This window comes from Thermochaetoides thermophila, assembly GCF_000221225.1.
Source record: "Thermochaetoides thermophila DSM 1495 unplaced genomic scaffold scf7180000011816, whole genome shotgun sequence".
NCBI classification, from domain to species: domain Eukaryota; kingdom Fungi; phylum Ascomycota; class Sordariomycetes; order Sordariales; family Chaetomiaceae; genus Thermochaetoides; species Thermochaetoides thermophila.
Genome location: NW_006383032.1, coordinates 5,952,308 through 5,975,948, shown reverse-complemented (window position 1 = coordinate 5,975,948; position 23,641 = coordinate 5,952,308). Strand labels below are relative to the sequence as shown.

The following is a 23,641-nucleotide window of genomic DNA, read 5'->3' as shown; positions in this document are numbered from 1 at the left end:
TCCGTGTATCCAAACGCCATATCGCCCCCGTAATAAGTCTATCCAATGTGCACCAACTTCTGCAGGGAATTTATGCCTTCTGCCAAAAGACCAAATAGAACACAGCCATACGCCCTCTAGATACGAGATAGTGCTAGGTAGTGCTTATGCAGCCACCGGCACTCGTTCTGCCTGCGCCGCACCAGCCTGCCCTAGCAGCTTATGCTTTTCCCTCATGCTCTGCTCCGCGATCCGGTTGAGGTAGCTGAGATACGTCTGCCAGGCAACAGCGATGGCGCCACCGAAAAGCGGCCGGTACTCGAGGGGAAGAAACGCGAAGCTGAACGCGGTCACGGCAGGCCACAGCTTGCACGAGTTCACACAGCTGACAGGGACCGTCTGCGTGATGCGCTCCCATGTCTCCGGCAACGTCGCTCCCGAAAGCAGAGCTTGCATGCCAAAGAAGTATGTGTTGAACACGGGCGTGAAGCAGATCTGGTTGATGACGACCTTCGTGGCAAGCGAGAGGAAGCGCGACGGGTAGTTGAAGTTATTCGAGAGCCACACGAACCTGTCGATGTGGACTTATTAGCTCATTGCATACAATCAATCAACCCACAACACAGGAATCCTTACCATTCGTAGCTGGGAATCGACGATATCGACCCGATCAAGAGCGACCGCGCTGTCCGCATAGGATCGTAATCTTTGCCGCCCATGCTTTGCGCAGAGACTGTGCTGACGGTCAGAGACAGCTGCGAATAAAGCTGCGGACGTGGGATAACATACTGTCGGAGCATAAATAGATGAAGAGTGACGTGCACACTTGGGTGATGTAAGGCCTCTTACGCTGCGCGCGGGCATAGCCCTCGGCCGCCCTCGTCAACGGGCCGAGCCGTTGCCAGAACGGCAGTGTTGGGACATTGTTTGGTGTCGGGATCTGACCTTGCTCTCGCGCAGTTGGTGGTTTCGATAGCCTTCCTGTGCCCGAAAATGCGCGTCGCTGTCGCAAACTCTGGAGCGCATCTATTCCCCGCCGAAGTAGCATTCTACATGTCACGCATAGTGCCATTTTCGACCGCTCGCTGTGCGCTGAAAGAGTGTATTGAAAGATTGGGGGGGTGGGCGCTGGCTCTCACAAGATACACATGGTCGAACTTTAAGAGGGAACAGAGCTGTTGGGCAGCATTGATGACAGCATCCGGAGCTCCTGGATTCAGGCGGACTCGGTGGCTGCGGAATGACAGGCGCGGCAATTAGTTATCGTCGGATCCGAGTCCGCCTGGGATTTCCTTGGCTCGGCTCCCCATATCCTCCTGGTTCCTGTGTGTGGCACGTGGCGACCCGCCGAAGAGATCAGGAGTTCCGTTGCCACTCATGGCCCGTAGTACTGGTATCAAATCTTGACTCGATCGCGCTGTTCAAGCAATTTACTCCATGTTTTGAGAGCCATCCGCTTTTGCTTCTACACATCACACAGCTACGCAAGCATCACATATCGACCTGTATTTGTATTAGGCGAGTTAAAAATAGCTGAGTTTCGGATACCGTGGGGAATTATTAACCTGGAGTAGCGACTGAGCTGCTTGCCCACGATGCATTTTTGCCATTCCCATTTGCTGAGCACTGCGAAGTCAGCAGGAAAGCCATCCTGGTCTCCGATAAGCATAGGTAGTAGATATTGAACAACCTAGGAAAGCCCGCAAAACCAGCACATGATGACATTTTATAACTTATCATTATCGGATTACGACTGGAGACGCAAGGTGTTTCACGCACCTACCGTGTTGATACAAATATTTGTCAGAGATGTCTGAATTTTGGGGTCACTGACTAAGGAAACTTGAAGCCCAACTTGTCCTTTTTTAGAACGCAAGTCTATCAAGCCCTAACTTTCTCCCTCCCAACAATGCCCCACCGCTGTGAGAAAGACGCTACGCGGCTACATTCACAGCACCACTGTCAAAGAAGCTTCAGAATCGCCAACAAAAACTCAACAAACAACTCCTGAATGGTTAGATCAAGTAGGTAATGGTTAGATTAAGGTTTGGGTTAGTGGTTAGGGGTTAGTGGTTCGGGCTCGGATGCAAGAAAATGGATTCTAGTGCTACGTTACGTTGTAAGTTACGTGTATTGGAGTGTATTTACCAGGAGAATGGCATGGCTTGGCTGCATGGGACAGGGAGAAATGAGTGGGGCGGGGCTTGAAAAATTGGGACTTAGATAGCATGTCTCAGAACTTAAAGTATTTGCCTGCTATTTCTCGATTCCGAAAAGAGGTAGCTTCATCTTTTCAAATTCTTTGTCATAATTATCTCCGTTTAGTCCAAGAAAATTGCAAGGACCTGCTGCAGAGACAAGCATGCCGAGATGTCTGCTTTTAACCGGTTATCGTGAGAGCTTGCTCATACTTCGGCCCCAGCGTGGAGAGTGGTGTTGTGTCCGCACCCTGGATTCCGCCAGTGGTTGCGGCCCTATACTGCTCAGGTCCGGCTGGCCCACCGAGGCCAGGCTCTGACCAGCAAGTTCACAGAACATCACCGGGAAACTACGGGTTAAACGTCTGCAGCTTTATACAAGCCAAGCTAAGATATTTTGAGTAAATGAAACTATTCCTCGACAAAATAGCCCATCGACAGAACTTGATTCCAGGCACTGGCGACTTCATGTGCGGTTGTAACTACGGGATCCCGTAGTTCACCACATTCACTTCCGTCCAATCCTAATCCTGACGATACCCCATCTTATGCAGCCTCCCAACACTCTCAAGTGTTAAGGCGTCCTTGTGCCTTCGAGTCGCCAGGATATGCTCCCTGAACAACCATCCCGCCCCGATGGTGGCTCCAGGTCCGAAGCAATACAAGCACAGCAATCCAAGCCCTACAACCTTCAGCCAGCCCTCCTTTAGCATACCCGCAACCTTTAAGTCCCAAAAGAGGTAGGCGAGCCAGAGAAGGTACGATCCTAGACCGAAGACCTCGTCCCACTTCAGGAACTCTGCCGCGAAAATCCACATGCTGTCAATATCCTTCAGCAGACCCTTAGGGATGAAGACTTGTTGCATTCTTGTGGGAGAGAGCGACGTTGACCAGATCCACAGTGCAGCAGAGAATATACTGGCCAGCCCAACAGACCACTCTATTACTGGCAAGTCGCGCCCTGTGTTTTTATACTTGTCTTCCTCCGTGGTGTCATTCCAAATCCGAGAGATAAAGAACAGGAAGACAGAGACCAGAATCGGATAGGGCTGGAAAAAGATGCCGAGCATGGTTTGTTGCCATTGAAATTGCCGAAGCCGTTGATCTGGAGAGAGGGGTTCCGGGTTTAGAGAGAGTGGGATAGGAGGAATGCCATTGCTTAAGTAAACTGGAACGAGAAGACCCAGAGCTACAGCAGGAAGAGCAGCTTTGGTGGCGCGGACATTTGTTAGCCGCTGATCGGAAGCAGCGTACTTGTCCAAAGGAGAAAGCACATAGTGGATGAATGTGTAGATAGGGCCGATGAGGCCAATCCCGACAAACTGGGCCGCGAAAGCGAAAAGCATGGGCCTAAGTGTCGTTCGTTACTTCCCAAGCAACTCAATAAGTGATGGAGGGGGGTTCAGGGGTATTTACCATTGCAACAGTGTGAGGTGATTCGCCCTGCGATTCGCCTCATAGATTAAGACCGTCAATAGCACCACGCCATCCGTCAAAAACGAAAGGATTTGGTGCCAGGCGCCTTCAACGAGGTCATAGATGCATGGAAAAAAGAACGTATTGATCGCAGACGTCCAGTCATCTACGCCTTGCTGCCCAAAGAAGGTCCGCTGAATTGGGACGGTGATGCCATCCACCTCCACGCTGCCCTTGGCCAGCACTTCCTCTATGAGGGGCACCGCTGGGTTCAAATCCATGACATATACTGCCAAGACTAGGAGGAGCAACATGGGAAAGCCGAATGCCATTCGCTTGAGAATGCCTTCGCGCTTCTCGGATCCTTGAGATTGGTTGTACGGCATGGTGCCCGTTAGCGAGGTCGAAGGGAGCGGGAGGAAATCGAGTTTCTCGGCCGCGATCATCGTGTTTGCGGCAAGCTCGGGAAGGACGTCCATCATCAAGGGTAGCGAGTACCTAAACACAAGTCCGGGTAAGCTGTCCATATTGTTGGCCTGTGTATAAACACCCGAATCTTCGACTCCCCTTTTGGCACGGGCATAGCGCCGTTTCTGGTACTCCGACATCACCTGTTCGATCTCAGCACGAGTTGGGCGGCGTTTTGTTGCGGCGAATGAGTCTGCAAGTTGTTTAATGCCATTGGCGAGAGCAGCCACGCTCTCAATTGCCATGTTCCCGCCGGCTGCCATGTTAGGTGTTGTTTTATGGACGCTGTCGCCAACGCATACCAGGCGGCCCCAGTGCCATAGCCTGAACGTTGCCTCCTCTGTAGCGGTCACGTTGTACTTTACTGTCGTTTCCCAAATGTCTTTCATGGTGATGCGCTCTGGGGAAGACCGAATCACGATATCAAGATTCCTTGTGACAAGCTTCCGGGCTTCAACCTTGCAGACTTCCTTGTCTGTGTACCGCGGGATATCGCCGAGCCTGTGTGTCTTGGGAAGGCGTTCTTGGAGTAGCCAATACACTGAGCGCCCCTCTCCGATGAATACAAAGAGACAACGGTTGCGGTCATAAAACACTTCTGCGTTTCCTACCGCGGGTTCTTTGAAAGGATAGTCCCGGGAGATCCCGAAGACGCACACATAATTCGCCTGCAGACCTTCAAGTAGTCAGTAAAAGAACCATGGCAAGAGATGTTATAAAGTTCTATACGATTTCTTTCTGACTTCACCAGTCCCGGATTCTCGGGTTCGGCAAGCTCCCAAATCTTCGCCCGTGTCTTGCTGAATACCCCATCTGCGCCAACAACAAGGTCGCCGTGGAACAGGGAGCCGTCTTCACAGATTACTGTTGCAATATCGTCTCCATCCTTGATATCAGTGACCTTCTTGTTCACAAGGATTTTACTTTGGTCTTTCAGATTGTCACGGATGATCGCAAGAAGTTCCCATCGTTCGAGAAACCGAAGGAAATAACCCGTTCTGCGGTCGAAAGAAGAGAACATCAGTGTCAGTGGGCACCCAAATATGATGAAGACCATACCTGGCGGTGAGCAGTTTCGGTATATTGTCGGCAGGGCAAATCAGATTGCCTTTGTTATCACGGTGATAGTATACCATGCCCAATTTGCGCGGAGTCTGTCATCCATCGACTGTTAATATGCAGCTTCAACCTTGGTAGTGCAATTCTTTAAGAACTTACCATTCTCTCTGCTACCTCTATCTTGGCCCAGATGCCAAGCTGATCAAGAATCTACGAGTATTGTCAACAAAATCGTTTTGGTGGCCAAGGCCTGTCATCAAAATTACCTACCCGGGCTCCATTAGGATGGATGCCGATTGTGGCCCCAAGGTCCGGTGCCACAGTATCTCGTGCTTCGAGGAGTAGATAATCCACACCAGCTTGCTAAACACAGTTAAAGCATGCCCTTTCTGATCCCAGAGAAAGGTCGCAAAGAGGCTGACCTCAAGAGCATTAGCTAGTGTGAGTCCAGCTACGCCTCCCCCAACAATGATGACGCGGAATCGATCTTTTGCCATGGTAATCTGCAACTCTTTGAAGGTAAATAAAACAGGAAGAACCAAGAAAGCTGGATGGCTGGATTAAAAGCGTTTGGTAGTGACGTGGTTAGGCAAATAAGGCCGGAAAACGGAACTGGCAATCCACAATGTGCAGCGTGAAGGAGTACCTTTTGGCGGTCAACTTTTTTGTTGCTATTCGACCACGAAACGGCTCTTACCAGCTTCGAACGATTTGCTGACAACTTTTACTATGTAAGGTTTTTTTTCTCGAAAAGCATTGTAACCCTACCTGCCTACATAAGATCCTTGCATCCAGTCTTACCCGCTACTCCAGGTTTTCGGCCACAGACGTTCATGCTGTCTTGTCAACAAAATCGAGATTGCTGAGTGGCCATCAGTGCTGACTGGCGCAGTACTCAAGACATGTCGCGAGCAAATCATTGCTAAGTGATGCGCCATTTCCTAATGAGTATCACACCCGGTACATGCCAGTAAGGTCGGATAAATTTTGGGTAGGACTCTGTAAGCTTGCATGCTCGTGTAACCAAGGCAGCGACAATCAAAACCGCACTATCGTGTCTTACACAGTACTGACACATGTGTTCTTTTGCTGCTCAATGTATGCGTGGTTAGTGATATTGACTCACCGGCAGTGTAGTTGGTGCCAACGCTCGATTCTCCCCTCTTTAGCCCCTTTTCTAAATACTTGTTGCTCTGGCAACCACAGGTTCAAAGTAAGCATTGCACCTTACTGCTCTTGACTAACGCGACATTAGATTGCAAGCTGCGGTTTCACCAATGTTGCCTGGGAGAAGGTAGTCATAAGTTGATGTATTTTTACGCTTCGACTTATTATCTAACAGTTTTCTGTGAGTGAAGTGCCCCTCGCTACCGCCTTCTGCTGCTATGTGAAGTGCAGCCAGCGACCAGCTCCCGGAGGGACCCACTGGCGATGACGGCTGGACTCGATCAAATGTTAGGAAAGACTTACTCTGGCCAGATACCTAGAATGGACCACGCATTGTAAGAGAAATTGACGACATATATTGCTAGCTACACTTGCATTTCTAAAGATTCAAGTAGGAATTGGTCGCTCTCAAGTTGCAATTGCCTGGGCAATAGCTTTTTTTTCCCCCAACTCTTACTGTAGGCTATCCGCCACCTCTTTAAATGCAACCGCCGGGACCGCTTGTCGCTCTTTTATTACTACCCTTGCTTTTTGAGCCTTGATCTTTCCCTGGCCCGAGAAAGCTCTAGAACAGGAATAAGTTCCATGTTATACGCCGATTTCCCCCTCCGGGTTCTCTCAAGCAAGAGGCATTGCCAATAAATGACGGTACAACAGTTGCTGAGATTTACAAGCCGCGGTGATGGCTGTAAAAAGGTCTGATGGGCAGGTGCACCCCCGGACTCGCGAAAGTTATGCGGTATTGTCTCGGCTTCTTCTTAGGTCGCACTTAATGGAATCCTCCTCGGAAAGTCGCTGGGCCATTGGAGATGTATCCAGTGATCCCAAGCTTGGCCTGGGTTCGTCCGCTGCTGCATCTGTTCGCCAACCAATCTCGTACCTGCATAGCCTGCATCTCTGATGCATTGGGCAGGATTAAACCTGTCTGAGCAAGGCTTGCACGATTCAAGAAGGGGCTCAAGCACAGCGTTTCAACCTTCTCCCGATGCTTTCCGGAAAACCTTCTCGATCACCGACACGCAGCTCCGTCGCAGATGCTTGCTGGACGCCGACAGCCACATCCGCGCGCCCTATCTCTGGGGACCAGATTCAGCTGGCCTGTCGGAGATTTGTGGCTTCTGGAAACCGGTAAGAATAAGACGATAGACGCACATCGCTCGCCCAGAAGGACACCGACGATCGCTGATCCCACTGGCTCCCTTGACCCGAGCAAATCGTAAGTCGGCTCTGGAACGGCAAAGAAGGCCGGATCGCGGGCAATGCGCAGAAAATGGCATGGTATCCGGTGATGCAGCGGCCGATGCAGCCCACTCCGCCCACCATGCCCAAATGCGCCCCCGCCAGCCACGTTTTTGTCACGCTCTGTGGCGCACACCCGACGGGCGCTAAGGGTCCCTGCTGCATGCGCCGTCCTGGATCTCACAGATTGCGTTTTTTGCTATGATGTGTTTCTGCAGCCCACGAGGAAAACGCTGGGATGTTTTGGTGAACGCTAAACTGAGAATGTCTAGCGTGGGCCGACGTTATCTTCGATCCATCATTTGCGTTTTGCCTGTGTTTTTGGTGCTGCTGTGTCATCAATGCTTGGTTTACGGGTGCAGGGGGCTCCGGAGCCTTCCAGTCACAGCAATAGCAGCATGACTTTGCCCATTCCCATGCGCCAAGCTTCACATCAAATGGTGTTACGCCCACAGGCCACTGAGGGGAAACTGAGCCAGTGCGCATGTGCGCTGCCCGGTGTCCATCCACCAATGCTGTTCAGAAGAGGGGGGGATGTGCATGCGACGGGCTTGACCGCGTTCTTTGGGCTTTACTTTACCTAAGGCATCCCAAAAATCCTCACCATAGCTCTTCTGCCAAGTTGTCCGACGACCACTCGACATTGAGACCTCCTACACACAGCCGCCACATGCTGCAAAGTAGCATGACTGCATTTTCCATCTCACGGATATCCGTATCTGCTCTCTGCTGAGGAATGTCGACGCAGGTATCCGGGCGCAGATCCCCGAGTGGATCGCGCGGACAGGCGGTCGGGGGCAATACCCTAAAGCATCAATCGACCGACAACGATCCATCGAACATCCCACCAGGCATGCTGCAGCAGAACACTGCTGCATCGCTGCCACCGAATTGCTCTTGCCGATCGGTCCTCTAGTGCAGCTCAGAACCGCGACAATGCCGAAGAGAGAAGCCTGCACTAGAAAGGATGCACTCCACTTCACTAGATTACAGTCTCTAAAACATATCCTTTGTCCTGCCAAGGACAATAGCCCTGTTTATCTCCATGGACAGGGTCCGATGTTGGTTTTGGTGTTGGCTCCCAGCGTAGCAGCTAAGCAGGCTTGATACGACATCTCCCCGCGGCCGAGGCATTCCCACGCAGGACGGTTGCAACCCCCCGCAGTTCACAGAACCTCGCTCTTTTCTCGCGTGTTTCTGGACCCTGGGCCATGACATCGCCAACGTCTGCCAACGCCTGCCAAGCGGAGTCTGGGCCTCTCGGTGAGCCTCCGAACTCCTTGGCCGGCACGTGGCAAGGTCATCTCCGGCTTGCTTGTCATCGGGCGAATCTGCCGATATAAGTCTCTCGTCATCTTCCCTGGCGTAGTCTGCCCACCTTACTTGTCTTCTATGTCTTCTCCCCTTATAATTGGGCCACCACCCTACCATCAGGCTCAGGATCGAACAGTTTCCTTGCAGCGCATCCCAGGTCTCGTCGAAGCGGGAAACTCCAGGACAGAGCGGGACACTGCTTCCTTCATTGCCATATATCCCTCTTCTTCTGGCGAACGGCTTCCTTATCCTGGCCGCTCTTGATATCCAGTACAGCCCGTTGCAAGTAACAGGATGTGTCTATAATTCTACATTACATAATCATCGTCTTTTACGTACACCTCGTTCACCGAACGCTCCTTACTAGATATCACCCACCACACAATCGAAATGGGGCAAAAGCATTCTTCAATTGTGCAAGTGAGTCTTCAAGGAATCACTGGATTAGTGATCACGGCGCGTATGGTTGCTCACATGGGTTCTCAGCCGTCGTATTACTGCCCAACAACAGGCGAAGAAATTGAAACACCTTTGGGGCTATGTTCCAACTGCCATGCCGCCCATGATATTATCTGGCAATCTGTCTTTGTCTGTCCCAACACTGGCTACCGGATAGAATCCCCATCTCGCAGGCCCGACAAGGAATGCCCGTCGTGCTTCCAACTACATCACCTCCACAGCAAACGTGTATATATCTGCCCCGTGACTGGCGCCCAGATTCAACACCCCCGAGACACTGGCGGCCGTTGCACGAAGTGCGGTCGCAGCCACGAGGACAACTCGACTCCGATGGGAAGTAAAGAGGCTGTCATGGGGAGGAGCTTTAGGGATTAAGACTCCCATCTCGGTCTGTGCCGCGACAACAGATGGCCGTACACCACGAAAGTCGAAAACTTCTACATGCGATAGCATGGCAACTGTCATTCAAGTTCGTTGGACTTGTGTAAGATTGGGTTGGGACTGGATTTATTTGGGCTTTGAGATACCCACATGCACCCGAGGGGTTGAAACATCGAGCCAACAGGGTTGGATGGAGAGAGCAGGACAGCAAGGGCGCAACGGCTTCTATATTTAACTACGGCAGGTTTGGGTCTAACTTATAGAAGTATCTAATACAACATCAATTCCATTGACCTTTAATGCCTCTTTTGTCTCTCGGTGCCAGTGTAGTCGTCTTCTACCCAAAGCTGTCCAATCAAGCAATCACGTCAATTAAGGCGGCGCAGCACATCAACATTGTCCAACGGGACTACGAGTGTTTAACGACGATGCACAGTGATAGGCGCGGAACGATAAGACACGGAAGCTTCCACTCAGAAGCAAGGTGGAGACTTCGCATGAAATTAGCCTATCTGCAGCTCATTCATCCCCTGGCATCCCCGCTGTGACTTCAGACTAGTCACACACTCTCTCTCTTGTCCGTAGATGTCGCTTAGAGGAAAACATTTTACCCATAAAGTAACATCGGTATATTTTCCCCCGCTTGGACTAATGGCAATGATGTAGCTTGGATGTCTGAATCCAATCTCGGGCACGCTTAACTTGTAGACTGATGCAGGTTTTGGCATGTTTCGGGAGCACTCTACCTCTCAAGCTAATAGCCGAATTACCAAGTGCTCTGTTTACTATATTGCTGTTGCTTGTACCAAGTCTACCTTCTGGCGGGCTACGACATCAATAAACAATTGAACTTGCCTGTTGATTAAGGTACACTCGATAGTCATCATTGAAGATATCCGGCATGAGATTCGGCTCTCCCTATATCTTTCGAGTCTTTATAATGACTGCACCCTCCTGCGTCTTTCCGATTAAGTGTTTCCTTTGGCAGCCTTCCTTCTAGCATGGCTTTGACTTAGAATTCGCCATTCGGTGATCATCAGCCATCATGGTTGCTCCTTCATTCACCAAGACTCTATTTCTCTTGGCCTTTGGCCTCACCTACACAACAGCAGCTGTAGCGAATCCTTCAGTATCAAGCAATGCGGCAGTTCTGGATGATGAAGATCCTGTTCCAGAAGACTTGATAGTCAGCACCGATGGGAGCTGTGGAGGAGGGATAACATGTCTGGGGTCACGCTTCGGAGACTGTTGTTCTGAGTACGGTTACTGCGGACGGACCTATGCCTATTGCGGACCAGGCTGCCAGTCTGCTTTTGGTTTCTGCGATCCGGACGTAGAACAACCATCCAGCACCATAGAAACGGTTTTCACGACGGTTACTGCTACGGTGACATCTATCATCGAAGTTACTCGCACTTCTGTGATCTCTCAGGATGCCACTCTTACCAGTACCGTGACGGTAACAGCAGGGGCTACGGCAACCACTACAGCAGTGATAACCAGTACTGTTACGACAACTGTTACCGCCACCGTTCCTGCTGTTACCGCCACTGCTGTGCGAAGGGCCGATGTTATTGTTCCGGCAACAACAAGGACGTCAACCACGATCATCACCCTGACAACCATCAGCACCAGTGTCACAACTAGAACCTCTATTGATACTCTCACCACAATTGTTACAGCGACAACCACAAGGACTGTATCATCTGCGTGTATTCTCACGACGACCAGTGTGCGGACCACAACTACGACAGCAACAAGGACAACGGGATCTCCTACGACAGTAACCTCAACCCAGGGCCCACGCCCGACCCTGACGATACCAGGAACGCCCCGCGATTGTGAGTTTCCTCCGTTCACACATGATATATACTAGGGTGAAAGATGTGTCACATGGGGATCACCCGCTGAGCGTGTCCCTAATACCCCTGATGATCTCAGCACATTTCTATAATTCCATTATTTCGACCTGACCAGCTAACTAACCGTGTCCTTCACAATATTACCTCCACAGGCAAGCATTATTCCCAAATCCGAAGTGACGATACATGTCGGAGTCTTGCGCAAAGGAATGGGCTGACTCTCCTGGACTTGTAAGTGTTGCCCCAACCCTAACCGTAATCGCACTCTCGGACTTTATCCCCCTTTGCTTCCTTACCCCCAGCCCCTGAGCAATACAGTCCGTTAGCTGTCTCCCATGGCACATGTTAGTTTGTCACGGATTATCCGACGCTGACCATCATACCACCACACGCCAATATATGAAACAGCTACAATCTCAATCCTCTGGTAAGTCGAACCACGGCTCGGAAATGCCCGTAAGATCCTGCATCGCGAGCAAGAATGCTAACAACGCCATGTCAGATTGATTGTGACAAGCTGTTGGTCGGATACTATGTCTGCGTTGGGAAGTGACATCCTAGGTGATACGGTAAAGTGTCTAGGATTACTTATGCATGGATAGTAACGGTCGATGCTGAAAGCCATCTGTTGGGTAATTCGTATGGAGGACACCGTTATCACTCGCGTTGGGACTGTTAACTTTTGCCATGCAATTGAAATGCAAGAAACTTGACATGTTAACAGACATTTGAGATATACCTTAGGATCATAACTCGCACCAAATTCTCTGGGCTGGCTTCGTTTATGGCTTCGTAATGTACACCTCGAGACCCGACTGAACCACAAAGAACGACGCATTTGCCTTGAGCGGCCGGCCAGGGCGTGCCAGCTCAAACCGGTAATCGCGCAACAGCCTGGGTACGACCTTATTAATCTCCAAAAGCGCCAGGTTTCGTCCAATGCACAAGTGGCTCCCTCCGCCGAACTGAATAACAGCTGTTAATAATGCATCACCAGATATTAATCCAGACGTCATGCTTAACTCACCTGAAACATGTACCTCTCCATCCTCTTCGCCTTCTCCTCATCCTCAAGCCATCTCTCCGGCCGGTAGATATCGGCATCCTGCCCAAAGACATCCTTATCCCGGTGCAAAACCCAACCATTGCAAGCTACCGACGTGCCGCCAGGGAAGAAGTGACCATCCAGCTGCGCACCCTCGGGTGGGACAAGCCTCGTAATGTTAAGACCCACAGCCGGGCGCACACGCATAGCCTCCTTCAGGCACGCCTGCAGGTAGTGCAAGCCTTGGGCCTGGTTCCAGTTGAGGTTGCCCTTGGAGGGTATGGCGCCGGTGGCGACAGCATACTCGAGCTCGCGGACGATGTTCTGGTAGACTCGGCGGTCGGAGAGGATGTGCCAGAAGAAAGACTGCATGGTAGAGGCTGTTGAGTCGGAGCCGGCAAAGCTTGGGAGGGTGAAGTGTTAATTGCGAAGGGTATAACAGGGCCAATTCTGGTAAGTAAAACTTACATAGCGCCGTGGGCGACAGCAAAGACATCGCCCTCGCCAAACTTCTCGGGGTCCTTGAGATGACCTTGGATCAAGCTGGCCAGGAGGTCTTGCCTTCCATCACCCGTCCTCAGCAGTCCAGCCGTATCCTTGGTGAAAGGCTGCCGCTTCCCCATTTCTTCAAGAGCCATCCTTGTAATCAGGGCGTTCTTGGTACTCAGCCAAGGGATAAACTTCCACAACGGATTCCTCCTAAGCAAGTAATCCAACTCTGGTACCTGGCCAACAATGCCGTTGTACGTCTGTGACTTGTCAATGGTCTTGATGGCATTCTCCACGTCCCGACCCTCCTTCAAGAAACCAAAGTTGCGGCTGAAAGCCACCTCTCCTAGCACATCAAACGCAAAGTAGTGAAGATAGTCGCCCAAATCGAACGGCTTCTTGTTCGGACTCCGGGCATGATTGATGTACTCCTCAATCTTGCTCATGAACAACTCGATGGTGTCATCAATGAACGGACTGAGCTGCTGCATGGCAGCCATGCTATACGGCACGTTAGCCACGCGCTTCTTCGTCGCATGCACATCCTCCCGAATCTCGGTAAAGATATCGGGATTTTCGGGAGGTGGGAAGACGGCGTAAAACTTGGTCTTGAAGAAGCGCTTGCCGGCGCTGAGCAGCATCCGGGCTGCCTCGGGGTTGGAGATTGAGACCTCATTGGGAGCAATGCGCACTACAGGGCCGTACTTTCGATGAAGTTCGATGTGGTCAAGGTGGGTACGCCCTCGCGCTGTTGACCAGACTTTCCATAGACGTGTGCATGATGCTAAGAATGGACCAGGATACTTGCGGAGAGGGGAGAAATAACGTTTGGCAAGACCTCGAAGGACGATGAACGTCACGAGGATGGTGGGCCAGTGGGTTTTGGCAAAGGAAAGTATGGTTGTAAAGACGGCGGGGGATGAATCTCCAAGTTTGAGGACGCCCATGATGGGACTTCTCGAAAGCTCAAATGACCGATGACTGCACTGACGGTGTATGCTTCTGATGAGACCTGGATGTGGGATAGGATAAGAAGAGAAATGTGTCGAATAATGATTCAATGTTGACACACAGGACACCCAAGAGAGCAACTGTTGAAGTTGTCGCTGTAGGACAGTCTTCGAGTCAGGATGCAACATATAGAGCATGAAGGTGTGACACTGTGCGAGGCTGTCGAGACAGTTATGAGCTTCTTAGTAGCACCACAACTGTATGAAGTGCCCCTCTCACTCATGAATCAAGAGGACACGGCTCTCTGAAGGAGATAACTCTCGGGAATATCTGCCGATCCTGTCACGGCCATGTTGAAGAGGTGCCAAGAGCGGGTGAAGAGGCACACCCGAGCTCCCAAGCCAAACTCCAACACTCAGATGCGCGGCGGTTAACATCATGGTTGCTGCTGGCTATGACGCAGCATGTCCACATAATTGACTGTGGACATAGCTTGCAGGCCGTGCAACCGCAGCACGCAGCACGGATATGCGAGCCTAGACCAGGATCCAATCAGTGGGATTGAATTTCGGTTGTCAGAAATAGGCTGCGAACGAACATGCCTGGGGACGTGCGGAGAAGAGCTCGAGCTATGTATGGCAATATGGGACGTGGAGCAGGAATGCATATGGGACAAACATGTTGAAATCAATGTCACCGCTAATTCCAGACTTTGGCGCTACATGTGCGGTGAGTAAGTTGTGAATTGTAAGCATAAGCAGAAACGGTGCCACCACTCCTCTTGTCACTTTCTTGAGACGAACAGATGATGCTACCCATCGTAAATGATTATCGAGATAGTTAGTGACCCTCCGGGGGAGGCAGAGGTTCAGCAGCCCATCAGCATTATCCAAGGATAACGGCGGAGTAGGATTGTTAGAGAGGAGTAAGCAGCCCAAAAGGCAATGAAGTGAGTTGCACACATGTCTGCCTTAGCCCTCAAGCAGTGCGGAGAAGTCCCTGGTGATAAGCAATGTCGCCGTCGGCAATTTTTTTGGTTACAGAGCTGGTCAGGCGCGAAAGTTAGTTCGTCAGAAAGCTCGAGAGGAGACTGGAGAGCAACTGAGCGAGCTATGCGGGAGCCGTTTGACAAAGCCTTAGTCAGCTTCGGAGATATAATTGCACGCATAGCAGCACAAATCGGCGGGCTGCAATGTGTTCCACAGCTTAAGGGTTACCCTGATCGAGACATGCTGAGCCAAGGGGTGCGGTGGGATGAAGATACCCGATACTGCGGCTCTCCACGTGCTAAGACTGAGGTTGATAGAGGATGGAGAACGCTCGGCGACCGGCCTCGCCTCCGCAAAACTTTTGGGGTCTTGGAAAGTGGATCGTTCGGCAGCCAAGCAAAAAGGGGTCTCGGACCCTCAGGCCTCCGGCGCAGCTTGGCATCACTTGGAGTCGCCTCCTGCTAATAATGGCCGTATTCATCTGAAATCATTCGGATGGCGACAGGAACCTCAGGAGATCCGAAGAATGAAATAACGAGGTAGCGGTGACTGGGTGCGGCTAACTCAATGTCTCAGCCGGCTGTAACGACGAAAGGGTTTTGGGCTCTGGGTGGCGTACCTCGTTGCATGTTGATAACGTGGAATGCCTCACCGAAACATAACACACGATGAATTAAACGTCGCGAACACTGAACACATGGCTCTCCTGTTTGTCACCTGTCATCTATGTCAACATTGTCACATCATCCAGACACCGTGTGAAATCCTTTCGAACCACACAAACCCGTGATTCAGCAACCGGCTGTGAATGGGTAACGAATCGAAATGGACATTAATTTTCTTTTGCTCAAACATTTTGTACCTTCTACCTCAACCTGAGAACCTTATGCCTGGATTTGTAAGCCCGCATTTTCACATATTCCCAGACTCCAAAACTCCAAACAAATATGCAGCTACCGAGTTCCTGCTATTGGCAACATGGGGAGTAAGCACTCGTCGCGCTAGTGCTCTAAAACACCCTTCTCGACCTCTAGCAATTAGATATCAGCAGCGACCTTCTTAGCCGCAGCCTTCTGTTTCTTAAGCTGTTCCTTCCGCTCGGCGATCGCTTTGTCGAGCTTGTCATCATTGCTTTCGGGGAGAGTTTTCTTCGCCTTTTTCTTCGGCCGCTCATCCTTGCCAGTCTCCTCTAATGCAGGCTGGGAAGCGTCCTCCAAGGGCTTGCGCTTCTTGCCAATGTTGGCCTTCTCGCGCTTCCCAGGAAGAGCCCTGGCAGGCTCTTGACCGTCCGGCACAACCTTGGACTCATCTAACCATAGCTCGTCGGTCTGATAGATGGGGAGCGCGGCCGTCTCAGGGCCCTTGACGTAAAAATTGCGCACGTTTTGCCACTTCTGCGGGACGAATCTCTCAACAAGTTCACGGATAACAGTCTCTATATTGGCCGCAAGCTTCTCTGGCTCCCAGTTCGCGTAGCCAACTTTGATTGCCGTGTTGGTGGATGGGCTCAGATGGACCAGAGCAGCACCGATGGCCTTCCGGATTTCGGCGACGATCTCGGGAATTGGGCGAGCGTTGGCATTTTCGAGGGGATCACGCTTCTCCTTCTTCCCCTTGGGAGCAGGCACCCGCTTCCCATTAACTTTCTCTCTCTGCGCCATCAGAACGACGGGGATGGGGCGCTTGGTGGTCGTCTTGTAGAAAGTCTTGCCGAGCGCTTTGGGCAAACGATTGATGATCCGTGTGTCGGCGAGGAAGACGTCGTGCTCGCTGAACAGCTTGCGCTGGGCCTCATACGCCTTGAATTTGGCCTTGAGGTGACTGATATCGATGACTCTGCCGATCTTGGCCCTGAGGTCCTCGGGGAACTCGTCGGCGACCGCATTCTTGTAGAACCGCTGGGGGTCAGCGGTGATAAGGCAGACGCTAATCTCTTCACTGGTGTTGAGAGGGTGAGGAAGAATGATCTTTCCAGGTTGAAGCCCTGAACGATGTCAGTCGGCAATGCGATCATTGAGACAGGCTGTGAAGTGGCAGCACAATCGAGAGCAGGAGATGTTGGAGGAAATAGCGCCCCATGGCATTCCCAGCTCCAATCAGCCATGACAGGTCCATGGATCAACTGGATCAAACATACTGTGAGAATCATGGATATGCTTCTTTGTAGTGAGAGTAAGCCATATCGGAGTCTCAGCGACCGTCGATTCCTCGTCGGCGAGAAGGTTCTGCTTGCCATCGGGGCGCGGGGCCGCAGCGGCCTTCTTGATGTGTGCGAGGAGCGCTTTGCAAGCCTTGAGAGTCTGATCCGGATCGACTGGGATCACGGCATCGGTCTCCTTCTTTGCGACTGCCGTGGAGGGGGCCATGTTTGTGAATTGACGTTTTGTGGTGACACCGGTTCCGACTACCAAGGCGCTGATGATTTTTCTTCCGTTCTTTTAGTCGAGGTCGGAAATTTTGCCTTATCCGGAGACTGGTTTTTCCGCTTATCGCTTATCACTTAGGCGCCTGCCACTTTCTAATAAAGGCAAGTGGGGCACATAGAGTGGGACTATGTTTGACCGCATACCATGTGGTTGGTATGTAAGCTGCTCCGGCAACATACATTACGGTTCTGGATGTGAGATTTGATTGGGCTGGAGACGATACTTTTGGTGATTACATGTCTTAACTCAAAACTTTCTCCCCGTTGATTCGCATTAGCATCGCAGAGATGCATCTGCTCCACTATACAGAACCTACATTACATTGTTGAACACAGTGAGCCTAAATCCTACTATCCTACATTTACCTACAAACAGTTTTCCCATTATTTTCTCCAATGTCCAGTTTCATAAGTCGTATTTCCCAAAGTGAAGATGGACAGGAACAAGCTGGCCGAGGAGGAAAAGAAAAGTAATACTCCGATCCAGATGACGCCTGACGCTATGCAGCTCCGGGAAGTGTTCAAATACACAAGAGAAAAGGTTAAAATCAGGGACCATGAGGTCTTGACAAGGTAAAAGACATGAGTGATGCGCCAGAACCTCAAAGCCACCTTGATCCTGTTCCACTTTGCGAGGGAAAAGCGATCCGCGAAAGAATGCAAAAGAGAGTCAAGGATAAGTTACCCATTAAGGGGTACGAGGACGCTTCCAGTAGTATTGCTACACTCAAGGTTAGCCCACTGAACCGATTACCATATTGCCGAGAGAAAACACTAACCTTGTGCTGTTTTCTGCAGCTTCTTAAGGTAGGCTTCTTGAGAGCATCAGTGACAGTGATGCGGCGCTCATCATTCGTATCCAGCTCGGGAGTGTAATAGTACTCGCTCTCAAGCGGTTTCCCTGCCGCGTCCTTGCCCTGTCGCCGAATGACACCAACACAAGCGATCGACTCAATAATTTGGCGAAGCTGCTCCTTGGAAAGGCCCTTACGATCTTCGGAAGGAAGGTTGTTCAAGATCGTGGACAGCGGTGTAGATGACAGCCGAGAGAAAGCCAGCTGGTTGACAACATGATTCTTGATTTCTTCAATGCGTTCTTCGCTCATGTTAGGGGGAAGGTCAGGAATCGGGCGAGGGGCCTTAGACTCATCAGTAGCCGAGCTTGCCGCGGGGTTTTTTGCTGTGCCAGTGCTGGAGGCCGTCAGGTGTTCGCTGGTCACAGACGGGCTAGAGCGCTTGTCGGCATTTTTATCGACGCTCTTCTCGGAAACTGGCTTCAGGAGGGAAGACTGCTTTTTTGAGGAATATGCGGTGAAGGACGAGAATCGATCCGAAATCTGCCCACTAAATGGGCCGAAAGAGTGGATTATGGGATCGTTCTCTTCGTTGGGTTCATTTTCATCGTCTGACTGTGGATCACTCAGATCACTGGAAAAGCTGTTGTTCAGTTGAGTGGCAAAGCTGGTATCAACCTTGGTCTTGCTAGGAGCCTCATTCTCGTCGCAACTGGGATCTTCATAAATTTGTACAGGGCCCTTTCCATGATCATGGCTACCTGGCAGGAAATCATCGAGGCTTGTGCTGGAACTCGTCACATTAGCCGGTGTCGGAGATTCCGGAGTACCGATACGCGTCGAGCGCCTCAAGGGACTTCCGTGAAGCTCGGAGTCAAGGACAGCTCGCCTGGGCCGAGGTCGTGGTGAGTCATCCCAAGACGAATCGCTCAAGTGGTCCAGCACGTCACGGTCCTTATCCCGACGCGGCCACCGAACGAACACCCGCGCGTCCTGAACATCGAGCATGATATCAGCGCCCTCTGTCTCAGACGTGAACGAGTCACCCTTGGCCAGTTCCCAGGTCTGACCCTGGCAGTGAAGCTTCAGCCCATTCCAGCCGGTGCAGACAATTTCGATTCTGTTGGGCTCCAAGGGCGTGCTGGCCGGGATATACCGCGCCTTGACATGAACACGGCTGATGAGTCTATTCGCTGAAAGCTGATAATGCGATGAAGAGCTCGACCGACCCATAAGCAGTGTGTCGCCGTTTTCATTTAGTTCCACGGATGGGACGTCGGAAAGTGGAGTGCGTTCTGACGCGACAGATTGAGTCCGTTGGAGAGAAGGCCGCATCCCAACGCGTGGAGGGCTTGATGAAAGGATGCCAGTGCTCGACGTCGGCGCCGGCGTAGGGTACTTGACGAAGGCATTAGTGCCTGCTTGTCGTTTAGATGGCCGTGGCAAGCCCGGTGACGATGAGAGAGGCTCAAATGGGGGGAGTAGCGAGGGAGCTGGACGCTTGACACCTGCTGTAGGCAGCGCAGGCTCCAAGGCCTTGCCACGCGTCGGCGGAGAAGAATCCATTGGGTATCGGGCTGATGCGCTTCGATCACTGCAATTTGTGCCAATTAGGGTAAGATGAAGTTGACGACACCTGTGATGCGATATTAAGAGGCTCAAGTCTGCCAGCCACGTCAAAACGCGTCAGAGGTGCGGGCACGGTCAGTTCCGCCAGCTATATTCGCGCTTCATGTACAAGTACCCCAAGTATGGTTGGAAAGCAGTTTTCAATGAGGCCGAAAGGGTTGTGCAAAGGGGAATAACAAATGGAAAAGTTAGATTGGATCTTTGGCGGTCTGGATATTGGCAGAGATGGCCCAGGTTGGAAGAGGCCAAAGTGTGCCGAGGGTGGGGATTTTGATATTTAAGAAATGCAGGGCAGGTCGTGCCCATCCCTGTGTCTGGACAACCGCGAACTCACTCGCTAGACGCGACTCATTAAAACGGCCTGTGGTGGGCGCGTTTGGCGTGTGGGGACCCACTAGCTGCACCGCGTCTTGCACGCTTTGGCACTCAGGACACCCTGAATTTCCAAAATGACGTACCGGTTGCCTGCATATGCCACCACCTGCACCCCCGGGGGCTGCACCCTATTGTTATAACTCGAGCACTCCATGCTGAAATGGACTTGTCAAAGCTTCCATTTAATTTTATGTCGGGCTCTAGCGATATCGAAATCAAGAAGTTTGGCTTTTACTAGACTTCTTCGCGCGAAAATTCTCGTCGTCGCCAGCCTCCTTGCTGCATTGGAACCCCGCTTCGCCGGATACTCCCCGCTACTGGGCGCGTTTTTTCGCGACTCCGGACAGATACCTCCTTGAGAACATGCAACAGAACGCCTTAATTCCATGTTTCCAACCCCACTGGCCCCACGACAAGCACTATCAGTAAGATATGGACTTAAGGTGCATTTGCTGTGTCGGCAACATCTTAGACTGGAGCTCTGAAGATGCTGTCATTACATTTTCAGCCTCTGCCTGCCCGCTTTGCTACCTAACCTCTGTAATGTAGTCGCAGTTTGGCCCAGCTATGGTACGAGATGAACGAGGCAACACCATGCCGAGCTATTTGGAACAACGTGGGAAAGCTTGGGAGCATGACAGCTTCTGCAAACTGACAATTCATCACCGAGTCGATTGATCGAGCGGGCATTCGTGCACCTATGTACGGAATACTATTCTATGACTAACAGTTACCCATAATCCAGATACGGCAGCGCGTTCGCAACCTGTAATACTTCCAACAACGCCCGACCATTTAACATATCCTTGAACCCGTCCAGCCCTAGCGTTCCTGTCCATAACAACCCAGACCTGATATCAAAGCAGACCCTGAACCATGGAAGTATACGACGAAGTCTCAAGTTGAGAATGTGAGAATGTATCTTCAAACTTTAGAGATCACCAGCTTGTAAGCGTGGGCGTGGATCTGACCGTCCAGCATGTCGATTCAGTGGCCCAAAGAAATCGCCAAACGCTTCAACCAACAGCTCCTCCGACAGTTCCATGTGTTCACCAGGTGCTGTGCGGAAATAAAGCCCGCCCTTCTTGTCGAGCTCACGCAGTCCGAGCCAATCTTCTGTGTACAGCCTTCGCTGGCGCAAGGGGGTAACTTCGGTCCCGTTGACATCATGGAACCAAGATGACTCCTTGGGAATAACGGTCTTGTCGTCTTCGAACATGTACATAACAAAGCTTTCCAGCTGCGCGATGTTCTTCTTGTACTGCTCGTTTTTGACAACCCTTTCATTGTTGATGTCGGCAAGAAAGTTCGAATGCTCCAGATATTGATTAAACTCATTCGGGTTACGATAGTACTGAGCGGGAACGAGGCGGCTCTGCACGGTGGGGCTCCAAGCATCACCAGTCAGTATAGCCATAGCGAAGCGGCAGACCCAGTCATTCGGGGCGCAGTCACGGAAGGCAGAGATGCCATTGTGTTGTGAGCCAAAGGTCACCAGGCTGCGAACAGGCGGGTTATTGCAACGTTCGACATAGGCGCGAAGGAACTGGCCGCCCTGGGAGAAACCAATGGCATCGATAGCTGGAGCTGTCGAAAGAATAGGATGGGCAGCGATGTCGGCGCATGCTTTCCCGATATGATTGGTAAGGTTGCCAATGAAGGAGGCATATCGGTCGCGAGCGCCACTCTCGTCCATGCGAATCGCATAAACAAAAGTACCAGGGTTGACTTCTTCGACCAGCTCGGCCACACGGCGCATACCGTCAGTGTCATAGGCATCACCCAATCCTAGAGTCCAGCGCAATTAGCAACCGAAAACATCACCCACATTTGCGCTGACTGAGCCAAACTTACCGTGCCAAATTACCACAGGTAGTGGCGTGTCATCGGTGTCGTCACTGAATCGAACATCAAGTGGCTTGGTCAGGGCCGCAGAGAGCAATGAGCCAGCGATGACCAGAGCCGTCAGATGGTTCCGTATCGCCATCGTCTAGAGAATCGCAGATAGAACACAGCAAAAAAAAATGTACGACGCCAGCTTTTTCGCAGATGGTCGTGACAATACGATGAAGGCAATGATACAGAATGAAAGAGTAGGAGTCGGTTGCAAATAGTTCAACTGGAGGGGGACCTTGGATGCTTTGATGCGACCGATTACCCCATCCAAGGCGCGCCGGGCCGCAGTGGAGCCACTTGTGACGCCCTGTTTTCTGCGGCGTTGATTGGCCCAGTTCGTCGGAGCAAGCTCACCCGAATTCCGAGCCCCTCGTGGCCGTGTGGAGACCAGGTTGCCGGGAACTGCTTAAATTTTACAGCCCAAGCGGAGCATCACCAATTGCTTCCAGTTTCTTTCCTGTTCTTAATCTACCTATCACATTTTCAATGGATATGCTTCAATGGTAAGTTTGCTCTCCAACTTTCAATGATATCAATCCACCTCTTTTTCATGATGACAAAAAGGCTTTCAAAATGTTTCAAGACGGGAATGATCAACAGTGATTACAATTTAACCCTTCTGAAGTCCATCTTTATACCCAGCATTGTGTCTTCAGTCAAGATCTAAATTCGGAGCTGACCAGGATAATAGGTATTTAGCTTGTTTCCCCTCTCTATCGTAGGATAGCTACTATACGTCTATGCTGTTGGGTTGCCATGCAATTTCGAGGATGCCAAAGTCATTTCGTAGAAGTCAGTTGTCAGGATAGTCCCAAGCCCTGAATGGAATGTTCGGTTCCTCAGGAGTTATGATATGAAATTTCATCAGCTGCTAGTTCTTGAATATCTGCCTTTTTTTTCCTCTATCCTTGTTTTGATCGTGCTTGTTTTGGGAATCCACAAATCTTGTCCGGCTCTGAGTTGGACTAGTCTAGTGAATCAGATATATTTCGCCCGTTGAGAATTAGTTGCGTATTCACTTTCTTACATCAGGCAGAGGAATTGGTCCCTTTATAGCACGCTTCAATCTCGAGCAGACTTGGACCGTTTACTCTGAGGCAGATGGGGTGGAGACCTAGCCTTGTTTCAAAAACCCTAATGATCGCCATGGGCGTTGATAAGCAACACCGCTTCCCCGCATTCATACCTTTTCTCACATTCACTGACTTACCTATCTGCAATTTTGCGGAAGTGTTAAGCGATTTAATTCTCTTCGATTTGTTTGAGTCCTATCGCGGAAGGATCTGACGCGCCATAATATGTCCTCCAACAACCCCTCACCGTTCCGAGCCCTTCCCACCACGGATGCTGCCACACTTCTGACCCCAGCGGCAACGCCCAACCCATCAAAGCCCCTCACTATCGTCGTAGCCTCCCAGAATCCCGTCAAAGTGAACGCCACTCTGGGGGGCTTCAACCGTATGTTCCCCCCACCCTCGTCGCCGACAGATATCAGTATCAGCAGCC

General features: G+C 51.2%; 7 protein-coding genes across 7 annotated transcripts; 1 reads left to right on the top strand and 6 right to left on the bottom strand.

The window, feature by feature from the left end:
* Positions 1 to 144: 144 nt before the first annotated feature.
* Positions 145 to 698, bottom strand: CTHT_0037320 (uncharacterized protein; the record flags this gene model as incomplete). Its single annotated transcript, XM_006694094.1, has 2 exons — positions 145 to 550; positions 616 to 698. The coding sequence occupies 2 exons, from the start codon at positions 696 to 698 to the stop codon at positions 145 to 147; spliced, it is 489 nt and encodes a 162-aa protein (XP_006694157.1).
* Positions 699 to 2,359: 1,661 nt separating this feature from the next.
* On the bottom strand, positions 2,360 to 5,617 carry CTHT_0037310 (uncharacterized protein; the record flags this gene model as incomplete). Its single annotated transcript, XM_006694093.1, has 8 exons — positions 2,360 to 2,493; positions 2,893 to 3,527; positions 3,594 to 4,562; positions 4,805 to 5,059; positions 5,121 to 5,215; positions 5,280 to 5,330; positions 5,391 to 5,483; positions 5,543 to 5,617. The coding sequence occupies 8 exons, from the start codon at positions 5,615 to 5,617 to the stop codon at positions 2,360 to 2,362; spliced, it is 2,307 nt and encodes a 768-aa protein (XP_006694156.1).
* A 5,108-nt stretch (positions 5,618 to 10,725) lies between these two features.
* On the top strand, positions 10,726 to 12,095 carry CTHT_0037300 (uncharacterized protein; the record flags this gene model as incomplete). Its single annotated transcript, XM_006694092.1, has 4 exons — positions 10,726 to 11,256; positions 11,412 to 11,521; positions 11,951 to 11,969; positions 12,045 to 12,095. 4 exons carry the CDS (start codon positions 10,726 to 10,728, stop codon positions 12,093 to 12,095), a joined length of 711 nt encoding a protein of 236 aa, XP_006694155.1.
* Positions 12,096 to 12,324: 229 nt separating this feature from the next.
* Positions 12,325 to 14,023, bottom strand: CTHT_0037290 (uncharacterized protein; the record flags this gene model as incomplete). The annotated part of the gene is made up of 3 exons (XM_006694091.1): positions 12,325 to 12,507; positions 12,570 to 12,990; positions 13,056 to 14,023. 3 exons carry the CDS (start codon positions 14,021 to 14,023, stop codon positions 12,325 to 12,327), a joined length of 1,572 nt encoding a protein of 523 aa, XP_006694154.1.
* A 2,030-nt stretch (positions 14,024 to 16,053) lies between these two features.
* CTHT_0037280 (uncharacterized protein) lies at positions 16,054 to 17,382 on the bottom strand (the record flags this gene model as incomplete). Its single annotated transcript, XM_006694090.1, has 2 exons — positions 16,054 to 17,000; positions 17,154 to 17,382. The coding sequence occupies 2 exons, from the start codon at positions 17,380 to 17,382 to the stop codon at positions 16,054 to 16,056; spliced, it is 1,176 nt and encodes a 391-aa protein (XP_006694153.1).
* A 747-nt stretch (positions 17,383 to 18,129) lies between these two features.
* Positions 18,130 to 19,801, bottom strand: CTHT_0037270 (uncharacterized protein; the record flags this gene model as incomplete). Its single annotated transcript, XM_006694089.1, has 2 exons — positions 18,130 to 18,162; positions 18,221 to 19,801. 2 exons carry the CDS (start codon positions 19,799 to 19,801, stop codon positions 18,130 to 18,132), a joined length of 1,614 nt encoding a protein of 537 aa, XP_006694152.1.
* A 1,369-nt stretch (positions 19,802 to 21,170) lies between these two features.
* CTHT_0037260 (palmitoyl-(protein) hydrolase-like protein) lies at positions 21,171 to 22,226 on the bottom strand (the record flags this gene model as incomplete). The annotated part of the gene is made up of 2 exons (XM_006694088.1): positions 21,171 to 22,027; positions 22,094 to 22,226. The coding sequence occupies 2 exons, from the start codon at positions 22,224 to 22,226 to the stop codon at positions 21,171 to 21,173; spliced, it is 990 nt and encodes a 329-aa protein (XP_006694151.1).
* Positions 22,227 to 23,641: the final 1,415 nt, after the last annotated feature.